Raw genomic sequence first — 17,869 nt, 5'->3', positions numbered from 1 at the left:
TCACTTGAGTTGGGTGTATATATGCGTGCATACAAGTACATATATACACACAATGTGCATACACATACCAACGTCAATTATGGGGTTGACGTCGCTTGAGTTGGGCCAGAACGTGGGGTGAAGATATTTTGGATGTATTTAAATTTAGGTGTGTGGGGCTTCACTAGCGTGAAGATAGAAGGGGGAGGCTGAAGACTGGGGGGGGAGAAAGACAGAAGTATGGAGCCAATAGGGAAGAGAGCCCCAAGTTTCAGTGTGGCATGCCCATGCCCCACCAGAGTAGAAATGAGGGGGGGCGAGAGAATCGTCTCCCCGGGGGAGTAGGGTTTAAAGGTGAAGGGGGCTAGGGTGCCCTCTTCAGGCTGCCGTGAGGCTTTGGGAGCTAGGCTGCAGTTTGTTGTTTGTTGTCTCTATTTTTGTCCACTTGATTCAGATTGGGACACTCATGAGGCAATCCCTGTCCTTTTTTTTTCCGTTAATTCTATTTTCTTCTTCTTTTTCCCTTCTTCTTTTCTTTATTCCTTTCTTTTCCATTCATTTTCTTTTCTTCCACAGTTTTGTTTTCCAGGAGTTCTCTGTCTTATGCGATTTATGTTACTGTACTATCAGTCTCGGTGTATGGCAATTAACACCCTTCTCCTTGTGAAGAGGTCCTGTGCATACTGGGAGAGCGCGCGGTACTCCTCTTCCGTGTCAGTGAAGTGATGTTCAAGTCCTTTGAGGAGGTAATGGATTTTCGTGATGAGGGTGCATCTGAGGTCTTCGTATTGTGGGCAGTCGTAAAGCAGGTGGTCCCAGCTTTCGACCTCCTCCCCGCACGTGCAATTTGGGTCATCGACGAGGCAGAAGCTGAACAGTTTCTGGTTGAAGGGTCCATGTCCTGTGAGTAACGAGGTCAGGTGCAAGCCCGGGAAGAACCAGCCCGGTTGCCTTGGGTATATTTTGTTCAGTTCTGGTGGAATTTACGAGTGATCTCGCTCTTTGTCGTCTCTGTCCATCTTTGTTGCCACTCCTGAAGGAGGTAGGTCTGTAGCCGTGCTCTTTCCGTTTTTTGATTGCTTTCTGGGTTGATTGTGAAGTCCTCATGATTTGCGGCCACTCCCTTTGAGTGCAGGTAGAGCAGTCCTGCTTTCACAGCTTCTAAATCCAGGGGTAGCGCTCCAGCAAGCACCTGCAGTGCAGGTGTGCTTACCGTGCGGCAAGCTCGTGTGGTTGTCAATAGGATGGTCCTATGTGTCATATCCAGGATTTTCTTGTTGGTTACCAGTGATGTTTTGGTGTACCATACTGCAGCTGTGTAGATTATTGCTGGGATGAAGGTTGACTTATAAATCGTGTCTGAATCGCCTGTGGAGACGGAAATGGATCTCGTTTTTGGAAATGCTGCTACTGTCAAACAAACTCCAGGTGTGTTCGACCGTGTCCGTCAATCCACGCTGCGTCGGTGTCACGCATGCATCGCGTCTCATGGTGGAACCTTGGAGCATCTGTTGTAACATCATGAAATGCATCCATCTCGTACTCCATTGTTAATATTATGTCAAATAAATGTTTGCCACTAATTACTGTCTTGTGTCATTTCTGCTTCTTGTGCCTCTGCTACTACTTTCCCGTGACTTTTCTGGTTATGGGTTCCTATGCGATTCACATTCCTTTAGATGTTACCTACCTCCCCTAAACGTTTGTACCAATATTTTTGAGACATCCTGTATATAGCATGCCTAGAGTAAATAAAAAAAAATTGGAAAAATGAAAGATGAATGCAATGGAAAAATTATGAATGAATTCATAGGTTTAAGAGAAAAAATGTATACATATAAAATTTATGAGAAATTGGGAAAAAAATCAAAAGGAATTAAAAAATGTGTAATTAAAAAGAAAGAATAATGTTTGATGACTATAAATCTAATAAGAATAAAAAATTGTGGTTTATTCAGTAGAAGAAACAAAAATGTTTCTTCTACTGAATAAACCAATTTTAATGTCCTTTTAATGAAAAAATATGTATCTTAGAACATAAAATTCATACATTAGCATGGGGTAATTATTCAATTTAAAATTAAATCTTCTTTATCTATTCATGAATTAAACCAATGTGAATAACTTTTCCAATTAACTAGATATTTATTTCCTTTTTTCTATTTGATAAACATCATGTTGCATATTATATTTTACTCACTCTTGTTCATACAATGAACCTTGTATTTCTTCATTATTCAAGTCTCTTATCTTATATGTAATAGGCGTCTTCAAAATTTCAGAAATAACAAATATTTCCTCAGTAAAATAAGGTAAATAACCCTTTATCAACACACTTTCGTATTTACTGATTCTAACCCTTATCATTAATATGAAATTTGTGTTAAGATACAGATAATTCCTTTTTGTAAAAATTATTATACACTGTTTTTTCATTTTCAGCTTTACTTGCTTCTATAGGTTTCGATTTTTATAGATCTGTGATATGAATTTTTATTATTTGAAATTAGTTTGTCTAATACATCTATCCACTTCTTAGTATTATTAGCTGTAAAATATTTCCACATTTTTGATTTCAGAGTTCTGTTAAATCGTTCTACTGTTTGTGCTATATAAAGAAAGTTTCTATATTCTCAGTTTGTTATTTGGTTTTTAGGAGCATTAGCAACTAAGGCCATATTGCTCCGGGATATGCGGTGGTCATTCCTTGACCTTTCCGCATACTCCGTATTTGGTGGTGACGGGCTCGAACCCCGGTCTAATCAAGAAGCATGTGCTACGCACTGCTGCTCCTTCCCACCTGGCTACGGAGGCGCCCTATATTCTCAGTAGTAAACCAGTGAACGTCATATTTTAAAACGTTGTTGCAATTTTTTATTTATGAATTCAGTACCCCTATCTGTTTGTATTTTTTCAGGAATTCATTCTGCAAATGTAATGTGAAAAGCTTTTGATATCTCGTCACTGTTTTTGATATCTGTTTTTTTTTTTTTTTTTCTTAATAGGTATAGCCCATGCATACTTAGAAAACATACGTATCTATTACTGTTAATATGTAATTGTTGTTAAACGATTTATACTCTTGCATATCAACTAAATCTGCCTGAAATTGATCATCTATATGAATAACAAACTTTTCTTCTCTTGAATTTTCTTTTCACAGGTTTGTTTGTATACTCATCTTGTTAATGTAAATTTTTTTTTATTTCTTTTACAGGTAGATTTGTTTTTCTTTGTAATTCTAAATACCCGAATAACTTGTTAAAAGGTTATAAACAGATTTTTTAAGCTATCGTTTAAAAAAAAACACTTTTATTTGCTCCCCCATACGTTACGAATACCTTTCATTATATTTTTCCTTCTCTTTTCGTGGTTTTATCCGAATGAATGATTCAGGTTTCAATACAATTCATACAATCAGGTTTCCGTACTTCATGTCCAATATTAAAGGGAATAAGAAATGCAGATCATTAGAATTCCATGATATCAGAAATATTTGTAAAAACTGGGTTAGTATTCAGTTGACAGGAAGTTCTAAAGGTGGGGATTAATAAGATAAACCAAGGTCTCATTAGATTGGTAAACTGGGTACTTTTTCAAACTGTAATGGCGGGTGATTTATGGTGTGTTGTCATGTTTGAAAAAAAAAAAAAAAAACACTAACACCCGAACTGCTAGTTTAGTAAATATTTTTTTAGGAATTAACTACCGAAGTACCATAGTTCATGTAGTGCAGGATTTTTGTATATTGGCTTGAAGTGAGAAATAATTCGCATTTTTCCCCCCAGGTCCCCCCGACCCTCCAACATCAGTCCAGATGGAGGTGGTGGGAACACGTTCACTCAAAGTAAAATTCGTGGAACCTGAAACTGCCAATGACGCTAGCAGTATCGTCACTAGGTATAGAGGTAAGCGCAAAAACATTGAGTGAATATTTACTGTTCTACAAATTATATATTTTATATATTATTTTTATCGCTCAACAACTGATCAGATTTTCATCTTGAGGTAGATACAGGAAAAAGCATTTGAGTACAATATACATTTATTTAACCTATATGTAGATTTCAAACAAGCTTTTGATTCCCTCAAAAGAGAGGAAATGATAAATGATCCCTTTCTCTTGGGCATATCTGCAAAGATTGTTAGGCTCACAAAAGCAACCCTGGCTGGCTCTAAGGCGGTGGTGAGAATTGATAACGAGTTGACGACTCCCTTTGACATTAACGCTGGTGTTAGACAAGGCGATGGACTCTCTACTGTGTTATTAACGTGGTTTTAGAGGCTGTCAGAAAATTAGAAGTGACTAGCACATAGGCACGAAGACAGTGCAGGTCTGTGCATATATTGACGATGTCGCTATATTATCAGTAGGACTAATGGAGCACTGGAAGAAACAGTGGCTAGGCTGGATAGTGAAGCATAAAGAAGAGGACTTAGGATAAAAGAAGCGAAGACAAAATATATGGAAGTTCGAAGAATGGCAGATAACATGGAAAATTTAACAACCAGCGGCTTCTCGTTTGAGCATGTTCAAAATTTCACCTATCTAGGCTAGCAGATAAACCAGTTCAACTCTATTACTAATTAAATTAAGTCCTGAGTGGAAACAGATGTTTCTATGCACATGAAAAACTAATGAAGTCCAGAATACTGAACAAACATTTAAAATTAAGAATATACAAAAGTCTCATTAGACCAGTTGTGACATACGGTTGTGAAGCTTGGACATTAACGAGTAAAGATGAGCAGTTGTTGAAAGTGTTCGAGAGTAGAATTTTACGAAAAGTTTTTTGGCCTGTACAAAACGTTGATGGATCCTGGAGGATCAAAATGAACCATGAACTTAACCAATATTCAGGTGCGAACATCGTCAGATTTGTGAGAGCCAGAGACTTGCCTGGTTAGGACATGTTATGAGAATGGATAACAGTAGTACAACTAAAAGTATAATGAAATGGAAACCTACCGGTAGGAGGGCAAGAGGAAGACCGCGGAAAAGATGGATGGATGACGTAGAAGAGGACTTAAAGATCATGAGAATAAGAAGTTGGAGAAGTTTGACTTCTGGGAGGGCTTACTGGTGGAACATTGTTGAGAAGGCTAAGACCCACCTTGAGTTATAACGCCAGAAGAAGAAGAATGCATAATTTTTTATATTTAAATCAACATTATTCTCTCCTTGAAAAATAAAACTTATAATTTTTTCTCAAAATTAACTGGCAATAAAACTAACAAATACAAATAGACTTAAATTCTAATTTGATTTTTGTAAGATAATGCAAGCAGATAAAAAAACATTTAGATCTAATTAACTTAGTAATACTAAATGGGGTGTGAGTAAAAATTCTTACTAATTTTTGTGAGTGACGTGGAGTAATCTTCACTCTGTCAAATTGCAGACAAATGCCGTAATCTACATCCTTTCGAATATTCTCAGAGGCTTCTCGTATATTTGCAATAATGCTCTAACTAAACTGGTGTTCCAGAATTGGCATGGCCAAGGAAATGTACGACCGTTTAGCCCCGAGTGCTGAGCGATTTTCCAGTGCGAGCTATAGAGCGATATCCATGGAATAGTATTCTATATCCTTCTTTAAAAAAAGAATTTAAAATCGAATCTCTTTAAATAAACGCCGGAAGAAAAAAAGCCATAAGAATAGAATAAACATGGAAGGAAATCTTCCCTTCCCAGGGATAAAACGAACCAACGTGGAAGAAACCAACTTATTATTTACTTATTAAAACTAACCTTAAAACAAATTTCTTCGAATTACACCCGAGTTTAATTTACTGACATTTTTTTTAAATTTAACTACACTAGAATTTTTTAAGAATTCCATAATAATTTTTAGAAATTTAATTCCACTAGAATTTTTTAAGGGTTCCACAATAATTCCACTCTTAGTTAGTCTTTGCAGTAACTGAAGAAGTGGTAAGAAAATACCAGTTTGAATCCATTATGTACATATTTCCAAATCGGAAATAAACATAATTAAACCAACGTAGGTTTGAGTGCTTTATTATCTTCAAATAACACAAGTTTACATACGTACCATGCTGCTCAAGGAATATCCACAAACCCTCAACCAAATGACTAAACATGACGAGGATAACTCCATACAGTCTTCTATGAAGCACCAGAAAACGAAAACTGTACAGGCCTATACTCTTCCCTTTCTTATAATGCCTTCTCTCGCTAACTGTTTCTCCTTCTAATATTGGAAGAAAAAAAAACAGCCAACATTATTCTGAAAAAAAATCTTAAGGTTTTTTTACATTCAGCGGAATCCCCATGTGCACTAGTTACTGCACATGCTACGTTAAACAACCCGAAAAGGTCTAAGGGGTCGACTTACCTGTCATATCAGATAAGTAAATACGACTGTAACTGAAAGATAAAGGTGTGAAACAAGCGAGAAAGAATTTATCAGAAAACGAGATGGATTGATTATACCACCTTGTAATGCGATACTGATCTTTGGTTCACCTAGTCCAACCCTGACTGAAGAAACCTGGTTATTTAAACCTCAAGGTTAAGCCATACAATTCAAACCTAATAAGATGTTGTAAATGCAGAATAGTTTACGGCTAAAATTTCAGATTACGTAGGAAGTTAACTAGCGTACAAGTTAGTGCAGTTTCATCATTTCTGTGCGTAGCCAACTACTTAAGTAGTTATAAATTGGCATCATTAAGTATATCTCATAAGTAACGCTTCACCATAGGAGAAGACTATTGTAACTTATTCTCAGCGGATACCATATCCCATACGGTACCTTATTGGCTCCTCATCAGTCATCATCCCTTTTCAAAATCTGTTAACCCACGACATTTATCTATACTGACATCGAATTACCGTCTACGTGAATGCAGTGCACCTATATACCTGCCAAGCGGTGGGTTCGTTCACCACAAGGTTGACGAACCCACCTGGAGGGGTGACAGCGTCGCGTTGTCCAGGACACACACACACACACACACAGAAGAGAATATATATACATACTAAGAATGTCTGTCTAAAACTCTGGCTGTCCTATTCTTGCCTTCTTGAGACCGAACAAAGATTCCACAAATCCAAACCGCCATCGAGTTATTTCTCTTACAAGAAAAGTACTGGAAAAAATTATAAACAGCAAACTAGTGTGGCCTCTTGATACTCAGACTTGTGTTTTTTTTTTTTTTTTTTTTTTTCAGACAAATGGCTTGCGGTAAAGTATATCAGCGCTAGATCCGATTGTCAAAGCAGAAGAAATATCAGAAATTACTTCCCGAAAAACGAACATCTGCTCATGGTTTGTTTTTTCAGAGAGAAAGCCTTTGACACAAAGTTTTGAATTAAGAGGGCATCTCTCGAAATTTATTCAAAGCTTCTTATATAATGGAACTTTTCAAGCTCGAGTAAGTAATACCCTTCCTAGTAACTATATCCAAGAGAGAGTTTTTAGGCCTCAGCTCTGAGTGACACTGTTTATCTGACACAGTAGATTCCTATTAATATGCTGATAATCTCCAGTAAATCGCAAGACATGCACAATATCGAACGTCAACTACAAGGCTCAATCAATAAAATATAAACATGGATTCTGAATAATGAATATCAGCTGTCTGTACATAAAACGATTGGAATACATTTATGCAGGAAAGAATCATGTAGCTAGAGAATTGTATGAATCCCTTTGCTTTTGGTGTAATATTTTGCCATTACTCTGGAAAAAACTTCATGGAGGTTTATGTTACCTGCATGAACTGGTAAATATTATCCCAAGTTATATCAGGAAAAACGATATGGGTCGACAGAACTCTGATAAAATCCCGAATGGATTACGGTACTCCTGCATATGATTCTTCTTGGTCATGTGCATTAAAATGGCAGAGTACTCATCTTCATGTCTTCTGCTAAATAAAATTCAGATTACTATAAAAAAACTTCAGGGAGAAAATCATCAGGTTGTCCGAATATGTTGGATTTTTAAACATGTTGGAATCACTGGAAATGAATGTGGTGATGAAGCTGCCAAAAGTGTTATCTATTGAAGTATCATTTTATTTAAAGACTGCTTCCATACAGTGATTGTAAATTCAAAATATTACGTTCCCAAAAATACCATTGGTAACAGATCTAGCAGGATAAAATTAACAATAAACTTCTCCAAATCAAACCAGAATTGTAGTACTGGAACTCATGTAATTGGTTAAACAGACGAGAGGATGAAATACTTCGAGATTCCGCATACGCATCTCCAATATGCTTCAGATGCCACACGCAGCTGACAGTTATCCTTTACCCTCTCTATAAGCAGGCACTCAACAGTTTCCTCTTTCATGCACGTCCATGACCTTGCATATTCTGTTGTCTTTTTTTTTTTTTTTTTTTTTTTGAATCTTATACAATGCTTTAATCAAATTTAGTAATTGACATTGAAAGGATACATAAATCTGGTATCAACAAGCCGTTTAAAATTTTTAACTTAACCCAATGCTGTACGCATTTTAAGTAATACAGTATTTATATCAATGTTGTTAGGCGACGGGAGGTGGGATTTCGTGCTTTCAACCATCCAAAGAATTTTATTTCTGTGACATTCAAAACCAAAACTCTTTTCACGCCATCTTTCTTCGTACCTACGTACATTTTGTGTACAGGGCGGTCATAAATTAGTTTAGTAATATAAATTAATATTTTATTTAAAACTAAGTGCTTTGAAGTAAAAATAGTAATATATGTACAAGAAAACAGCATGATAGCCAAGTTTTATTCTGGCATCGCAAGTCATTTAGTACAAATACGAATCGCCCTTTTAGGAGGTGATCCATATCTTTTTTTCTATATCCGTAACGCAGCCTTTTAGTTATGATCACAACCAGTAATTAGCAGGATTTGGAGCTGTCCACTTTGTTTCTATCGTTATATCAGTAGAAACAAAGTGGACAACTCCAAATGCACCACATACACCAGTGCACCAATTCTCAGATTAATATGTGTGAGGCCTTCTCTTATTGAAAAAGAACCTGGGCCAACAACACTTTCTCTCTATCTGAACTCTGGAATGAACTTTTCCAACATATCCCCATCTCTCTATCCATTCATAGTTTCGGTAACAATGTGTCCAGCTACAATTTAAAAAAAAAAATGCTGTTCGATTGTGAAAGTGATGTGAAACCGCCCTATACGATTATATTCTCATCATTTAATGGCTGTGTGGATTTCAATGGCGCACCCAGAAATTTTGTTTGGTGGGGGATTGGCTGCACTGATGGAGGAAAGTTGTCACACTTGTCAACTTTCCTCTACCAGTGCACCCGTCCTCTCTGCATTGACAGTCATACTTCTTTGAAGGAAGTGTAATTGTCCGTTCACCGTTGTCGGTTACTGATTTAGCGCTAGTCAGGTCATAGAGTTTTAAGCGCTTTTTCACGCGTAACACACAATGTGATCTCTTCGATTTACATATTTTTCATAGATTGTTGCTTATATCTTCAATGTCCATAATCCTAATCAAGTGACCAGACAGTGCAGTTAAAGGTTATTCTTAAATATGAGAATGCAGGAAAGGCATAACACTGTGCCTTTGCATTTCACTTGATTTCGGGAAAATTAATATCTTCATCTTCTTTCAACGGATTAACATGAAGGCAGTTCATGCAGTTCAATAACACAGTTCAATAAAAGTTGCTGAAAGATATGTAAATACAACTTCAGCCATTTCACCCTGACTTCTCATTGCGCATTGATTTGATCATTAAAAAAAGTGAATAAATTGAGGCTAAAAGGAGTAGACATTGGAAGGGTAGAGTAGGATTTATTGTTACTGATAGGCATTAATAAATCTCCATGACTGCTGTTCACAGCTCAGTGTCGCCTCGCTGTGTGACCCATATTTAAGAGGGATGTAATGTAGTTAGACAAGTTTGTATCTCGGTGCTGCGTCTTTACAGAAGCAGCTATTTTATCTGTTAGAATAACCTCTCTGGACTTTATTTATTTAAATTGTAATTTTTTTATTCTTTTACGTACGATTCATTGGGCCATTCTAAATCAGTATGGAATGCAGTCTTTGAGTGACTTGCTAAGATGAGGAAATGGCGATTTAGCGCTCCTGCTACTTTATCGATGGGAATTTGTCAGCTAAGATTTTAATGATCGCTCCTAATAATCCCCGGAATAATAGTAATTTTATAATTATTTTATGCTTAACAACTTATGCAAAACATTAACAAGGCCGACTCGAACTTCGTCCCCCCACCCCCCAGTTAAATTATACAAGTACTCCGGGACTTACGTAATACTCGACTTACGGAAATTCGACTTTACGTAAGTTTTTGCTGACCTGTGCAAACTTTAAAAAATCGTGGACACGTATTTTGCGTCCCGTAGAAATAAATGGAGGTGTCGTGAAAATATCGTGATATGAATACAAACACACTGGTGTTTTTTTTTTTTTTTTTTGTAATTCGTTCCAAGTCCTTGGAAGTTGAAAATTTCGCTGTATTACTAAGCTATATATCTCTCTAAAAGGTCATTTTTATAATGGAAATTGCACTACATTTTCATCGTTATCATATGTTCCCGTTAGAAGAATCAATTTTGAACGCCTTTTTGATATTTTTCTAAAGCACGTTTCTGGAGGTAACGACCATAAAAAATAAAAACATTTGCACTTTCCGGTTTATGGGGCTTTTCTGTTAGTGCATCTAATTATAAACGGGTAGTAAATTTGATCTTATTGCATTTGAGATAATACCTATAACTGCAGTTGTGTGGGTTATTATGGCGAAATGTGTTCCCCTTCACTGAAATCTTCAATCATATAAAAAACAAATTTTCATAAACTTCTCTTCATTCCTATTTACGTATTACAATGATGAAGGGAAAGCGACCAACGAAAAGTGTAAGTTGTGGTAGTGCTAGGAAACGAAACAAAATTGATTTAGAAATGAAGATAAAAAGGATTAAGAAGTACGAAGCAAGACAAAGTTTGTCATCTATTGCACGGAATTAGGTTTCGCTGCTTCAACAGTGAATACTATTTTAAAAGACAGTGCCCGTATAAAAGAACATGTCAAAGGATCAACGCACTCAAGATCAATAGTGATCACAAAACAGCATTCAGGTGCTATATCGAAGATGGAACAGCTGTTAATAATATGGATGGAAAATCAGATTCAGAAGTGAATGCTCCTGAGTCGACCATTCAAGCAAAAACAACAAGTATTTATAAAGATATTAAGGATAAGTACGGCGAACCCCAACCTAAGTTCGTGGAAAGCAATGAGTGGTTTAATAGGTTCAAGCATCGCGCTGGTTTACAAAACATTAAAGTATGAGGTGAAGTCGCTAGTGCCGATTCTGCAGCTGCAGAGAAATTTTGTGATGTGTTGGAAAAAATTATTGATGAAGGCGACTAATCAACGCAGTAAATTTTTAACGTTGACTTGACTGCTCTGTATTCGAAAAAAATGCCGGATCGAACATACATTGCCAAAAAGGAAAATACGATGCTAGGTTTCAAGGTGTCAAAAGATTTCAAGGTGTCCCGCTGCAGTAGCCCCACGCTCTTGCTTGGGGCTAATGCAGTGGGAGAAACCACTACTTGCGTACCATTCTGGAAATCTTGCAGGCAGCGATAGTGAAAGAAGAAAACCACTACTTGCGTACCATTCTGGAAATCCTGGTGCATTTAAGGGCATCAATAAAAGCCACCCTACCCGTGCATTTCCGATTGAACCAGAGAGAATGGATAATAATATCTCTCTTTGAGGATTGGTTTAAATGCTGCTTTATTCCCGAGGTTGAAAAATATTGTAAAGACAGCGACGTTCCTTTCAAGATTTTGCTTCTATTAGATAATGCTGCTGGACATCCTACACATCTAGGTGATTTCAATTCGAACGTGAGAGTCATATTTCTGACGCCAAACACGACTTCACTCATCCAACCTATGGATCAGGGTGTTATTTCGAATTTAAGAGCATACTATTTACGCACAACATTTGCTCAGGCATTGTCTGAGAAAATTTTACGTTAAGAGACTTTTGGAAATCTTACAATATTTTCCACGTCATCTTAAACATTAATAAGGCCTGGGCGGGAATTACTTAAAGTGGTTTAAATGGCGCATGGAAGAAAATATGGCCACAGCACGTGAAAGGCTTCGAAGGATTTGAAAAAGACGAATCATATGAAGAGGTTACAGATAAGATTGTAAAGGTTGCAGAGCTACTACAGTTGGAGGTTGATACCAAAGACGTGGAGGAGTTAATAGAGGAAGAAGGGAAGGAATTATCTAACGAAGAACTTATTGACTTGCAGGCAGCGATAGTGAAAGAAGAAAATGCTGAAGAAGCTGAAGATGACTCAAATGAGGAGCCGAGTCGCTTCATCACCGGAGAGATGGCAATGGCAGTTCGTGAAATTGCATCGACAATGGTGAGGTTTGAGAAGATGGATCCTGACAGCGAACGATTCTTAAAAGTTAACAGAGGAGTGAATGATATGCTTCTTGCTACAAAGAAATCTACGATGAAAAGAATAACGCCACCGTCCAGTCATCCATTAATATGTTCTTTCGTAAGATTAAGCGGCCGACCCCTTCTAAATCTCCACAGCCCTCAACCACTGCAGCGCTGTACTTATCAGCTGAAGACGTCTATTCTGGCAACGATGCTCGAGAGGTAAAACTTATTGACATTATGCCTCTCTTATTTTATAATTTTGAAATGTTTTTAATTTGCACGCTTTTGTTTGTTGTTGTTTGTTATTTGGTTTTTAGGAGCATTAGCAAAGGCCATATTGCTCCGGGGATATGCGGTGGTCATTCCCTGACCTTTCCGCATCATCCGTATTTGATGGTGACGGGCTCGAACCCCGGTCTAAATCAAGAAGCGTATGCTACGCACTGCTGCTCCTTCCCACCTGGCTACGGAGGCGCCAACACGCTTTTGTAATTTTTCCTGCTCATGAGATAAAAAAAAAATTAATAAATACAATAAATAATTCTATTTACATGTTCGTTGAACATTTCTTTTTTGATTCAATTAATTCAGCGAGCACAGTTGCGAGTGCTACACAAGCATTGGGGAAATTCCAACGTACGTAAAATCCGACTTACGTAGCGTTCCACGGAATGCAACCCTTACGTAAGTCGGATTTTACGTTACTGTACTAGTTTTGTGGAGCCTCCGTAGCCAGGTGTGCAGGAGCAGTAGTGCGTAGCAGCACGCTTCTTGATTAGACCGGGGTTCGAGCCCGTGACCACCAAATACGGAGGATGCGGAAAGGTCAGAAAATGACCACGCATATCCCCGGAGCAATATGGCCTTAGTTGATAATGCTCCTAAAAACCAAACAACAACTAGTTTTGTGATAAAATAGCACACAGTGACGAGGCACGAGAGAGTTCACTCAGCCATGCGTATGGATAACGGATTGCAGTACACTGCAATCCGCTATTCATACTTATGGCTGAGTGAACTAAAACGATATATCTTAAAATACAAAATTTTTAAACTTTAAAAAGAACTGAACGTAGCCCTTTTTGTTCATAATTCTGAATGTAAAAACCATTAACATAACATAATTATGCTGCTATCTGAATGCAAATTTAATATCTCGCGAAACTCATAATTCTAAGCAAAGGGCCGAATAATGAACCCGTCGGACCCACACCTGATGCTTTGTTATTACCTTATCCGCCCCTTCCTTTCAGTAAAATAATTCTTCATCAGGTCATGTAAACACTGGGAGCAGCACTGTGAGTCCTTTATTCTTTTTAAAACACTATGCCACCATAATTTCAAACGTACCTCTATAAAAAAAAAAACGTCTATAAACGCCCGAAAGGATGTACTTAACATCTGGTAGCCTGATAATAGAGTATAGAAATTCTTGAGGTAGTTTCACGGCCATTTGCTAGCTGCCCTCTTCTCAATCAACCACATAATTCGTGGTGTGGACTGCTTACGTAAGCAGTAGGTTTCTTTAAAGCAACAGTTTATTGACGAGAAGATGTGGCAATGTAGTGTGCATGCTTCGCTGAATAGCTATTGAATGATCTTGACCTGTCCATAGAAATTCTCTCTCCGTACTTTTGGAACTCTCACAAGGAAAAACTCCGCCACATGTTTATCAGTCAATTTTTGTTGCACATACTGATGGTTCGAAAACTGCGACAATTGCCAATTCAACTGCAGTCTTTCCAGATAGTACCATTTCTCATAGTATCATTTCTGTTGAAAAATGCAGTTTTGGACGTCTGTGTGGTGATCCTTAATAACGGTTTTCAGCCACCGCTGCAAAATAGCAGTGTAGGTTTCTGCATTCACCGTTCCGTTAATAAACTTAATTCGCCCCACCCTTTTGCTTGTCATGCATCCCCAGACCATCTGACCACCGGAAAACTTTACAGTCGATGTTATTAAGTCAGCATGGTATGTTCAGGAAATATAGTCACATACTGAGGAGCAATATCCCAATTTTTTTGAGACCTAAAATAATGAACCCCACCATGACTTATGGAAGTGAAACTTGGGCACTCACCAAAAGAATGGAAGATAAGCTGAAAACTACACAGTGAAGAATGGAATGAATTATATTAGGAATGGGACTGTTGGATAAGAAGAGAAACACATTGATTAGGCAACAAACTCAAGTAAAGAATATTCTTATCAAAACTAGAGAACTCAAATGGACTTGGACAGGATTTTCGTTTCTGACATATCGCTTCCCATCAGAGCCATGCAGGTTGAATTTCGATTCGTCAGAAAAGATGACGGTGTCATTGCTCTTTTGTCCATGAAACATTCATTTGAACCCAAGCAAGTCGCTTCTTCCTCATTTTTTGGGTCAACAAAGGCTTCTTCTTGGGCCGATAGGTATGCAGACCACATTCCGAATGCCGTCTTTGGATGGTTCGTGCACTTGTTTCAACACCAGAGGCCATCTCAAAGTCCAGTTTTAGATCAATGGCGATTAGCATAGTGTATAGTGTGTTTAGGGTCTAACGGCACCAGGGGTTTCCCCCATCTCCGCGTAGTATACATTGTGGTGTGATACAGAACACTGTAGAGGCCAGAGGTTTAAAAGTGTGTGGATATTGTGGTGTGTAATGTTTTGTACCGTTGTTCATCTGGTCTTTTAGCCGTTGGGTCTCAAATGAGACTCACCGTTGCCCACACTAAACCTCGTGGAGGCAGACCAGGTACACCAGTATTTTAGAGATTTACTATTTACTCTGGCAGGTCCTGCCACCTAATTTCCTAAGATTTCAGTGGCTAGGACCTAAAAAAAAAAAAAAAAAAAAAAGGGGGGGGGGAAGAAACGCTAGAAATTGAGTCAGGCCGAAAGAGATATAAGTTATGCGGGGTAGAGTTAATTTTCCCTTTTCCCTTTTTTTTTTTTTTTTTTAAGTGTGGGGCTTGTGTAGTTTTGACAGGGGTCAAACGCTAGTCGCAAGAAAGCTAGAGAGGGAAGGAAGACTGAAGACGGGGGGGGGATGAAAGACAGAAATATGGGGTCAATAGTGAAGATAACCCCAAAAGTCGGCGGGGCAAGCCCATGCCTCACCAGGTGAAGATAGGGGATGGCAGGGGGCGAGGGTACAGAGTAACCATCCCCCTGCCAAGGGAAGGGAAGGAAAGTGAACCGAGTGAGGGTACCCGGTTCAGATCGCCTAATGATGTTTCGGCAGCAAACTGCACAATGGCTTTGTCATGTCTTCGTATGCCATTCCTGGGACATGTTGTCCCGTCCGTGTGAGTGGTCAAGTTCAGATAATGACTCCAGTTTAAGCCAGTGGTCAGTTCCAGGTTAAGTTAATAATTAGTTGTTCTTCAGATTGTACCTGTTAGGTTTTTGTTTGGTTGACACATCTAAGGATCTTTATTATGGATGACGGGTGGTTACTTTGTGGGAAAATCCCTGCTAAGGTTGTGGGTATGTTCTTCTTCTAGTAAAAAGATCCTGCGCAAACTGCGTTAAGGCTTTATAGTTGTCCTCTCTCTCCAGGAGATATTGTTCTTGGTTTATTGGCGAGAAACTTATTCTAGTTATTAAGAGGCAGCGGAGGTCTTCGTATAGTTGGCAGTGGTGCATGAGGTGCTCCTATGTCTCTGGCTGTCCACAGTGGCAGAGAGGGGTGTCACTCAATCCGAAACTGGAGAGTTTTGCTCTTATTGCGCCTTGTCCCGTGAGTAGGTAAGATGTCAGCAGTCCGGAGAAAACTAGTTTGGGCTTTTGGGAAACATTAGTTGATTATCCGGTATGAATTTTCGGGTGACTTCCCCTTTTGTCGAAGTCGTCCAGCGGGTTTGCCAGGCCTGCTGTAGGTGGGTGAGAAGGCGTTTTTTCTCGAGTTTACGATCGTTCGCCGGATCAGTTGTGTAGTCTAGGCAGGTGATTGCTTTGCCTTTGGATAGTTGATAAAGCAACCCACAGCGGACAATCTCCAGGTCCAGGGGGAGAGCGCCCAAGAGGACCTAGGTCGGAGGGCGTGGGTGCTTACAGTACAGCAGGCTCTCGAGATTGTCTGTAGGATTGAACGTTGAATGGTCTCTAGCTTCCTTTTGTTTACTGCTGTTACCGCCTTGTGGAACCAGACTCCTGATGCGTATGTTATTGCTGGTAAGAAGACTGCCTTATAGAAGAGGGCTAGGGTCCTCTTCTTAATTCTTAAGCCCCCAGTCCCGACGAGTGACTCTAGCTATTAGTGCGGAGTATTTTTTGATTTTGCTTCGGAGGTAAGTAAGATGGGGTGTGAATGACAGATTTTTATCCAGCAGAATACCAAGATATTTAAGTTCGGTGGAAAGCTTAATTGTTGTTTCCTGAATCTTTATCTGGGAAGGCCTTCTGATATTGAGAGAACCTTTAAGTAGGATGGAGCAGGTTTTTTTTTTTTGTTGGGGATATCTTTAAGTGGTTTTGGGTGACCCAGTCTTGTAGGATATTTATAACACGGTTTGCAGAGATCTCTAGTTGAGTTCTTGAGTCTGCCGCCAGCATCAGGATCAGGTCATCCGCATACGCCTGTGACCTCACATCATCAATGTCGAGGTTTAGAAAGCTGTCGAGCACCACGTTCCAGAGAAGTGGGCCAAGTACTGAGCCTTGTGAGCATCCTCTATAGACTGGTCGTGTGACTGAATAGTACGGAGCACTGACGGTTACTGTTCTGTTTGCAAGATAGGTTTTATACAATTGTACAAATTAGCTGGTAGTTTTGCTTTCCGGAGTCTGCCGAGGACGCTTGGCCACCAGAGGGAGTCAAACGCCCCGGCAAAATCCACTGAAATGACAAGGAAGTATTTATGGCTGGTAGTGATAGCTGCTTTGACGATATTCTCTAAGGCGTCCACCGTGGAGCATCCCCTTCTAAAGCCGTATTGGTTGTCAGAGTGAAAGCCAGCCTTGGAGTAATGAATTTCTATTCTATTGCTTAGAAGATGTTCTAGGAGTTTGCTTAGTATGGATAGAAGAGCGATCGGCCGGTATGACTCCGGAAGGTCTTGTCGGATTCTTGAGAATAAGCCTTAATTTTGCAGATCTCCATACTGCTGGGAAATGGCCTGCTTCAAGGCAGTGGTTGAAGAGGTTTAGGATCTCATTTGGGATGGTTTCAACAGCCTTCTTTACGATCTCGGGCTCCAGCATATCTCCTCCTGGAGATTTCTTGTTTTTTATTTTTGCTGCAGCGGTGTCCAGTTCTTCCTTGGTGAGGCTGTCTTCCACTTGGACCGTGGTGTATGTGCTGTTTTCCTCACATAGTAGTATTTGCTCTGGGGTGCTTGGTGGCGTGTGTTGATGGAACATGGCGTCAAGGATGTTATTTATAGATTCGGACCATGTCCATGTGCCTTGTGGCTGGGATGACTTCTCCCCTGGGGAGTTTGT

General features: G+C 39.0%; 1 protein-coding gene across 1 annotated transcript in view; it reads left to right on the top strand.

The window, feature by feature from the left end:
- LOC150083126 (ankyrin repeat and fibronectin type-III domain-containing protein 1-like) overlaps positions 1–17,869 on the top strand; it is a 558,629-nt gene that overhangs the window by 292,921 nt on the left and 247,839 nt on the right. Inside the window, exon 14 of the mRNA XM_090378398.1 lies at positions 3,768–3,887. Within this exon, the coding sequence (XP_090234524.1) occupies positions 3,768–3,887 (120 nt within the window). The remainder of the gene's footprint in view (positions 1–3,767; positions 3,888–17,869) is intronic.

The sequence above is a fragment of the Mastigoproctus giganteus genome, chromosome 7, assembly GCF_048544385.1.
Source record: "Mastigoproctus giganteus isolate SK-2022 chromosome 7, ASM4854438v1, whole genome shotgun sequence".
NCBI lineage: Eukaryota > Metazoa > Arthropoda > Arachnida > Uropygi > Thelyphonidae > Mastigoproctus > Mastigoproctus giganteus.
This window is presented reverse-complemented; position numbering and strand designations above follow the sequence as displayed.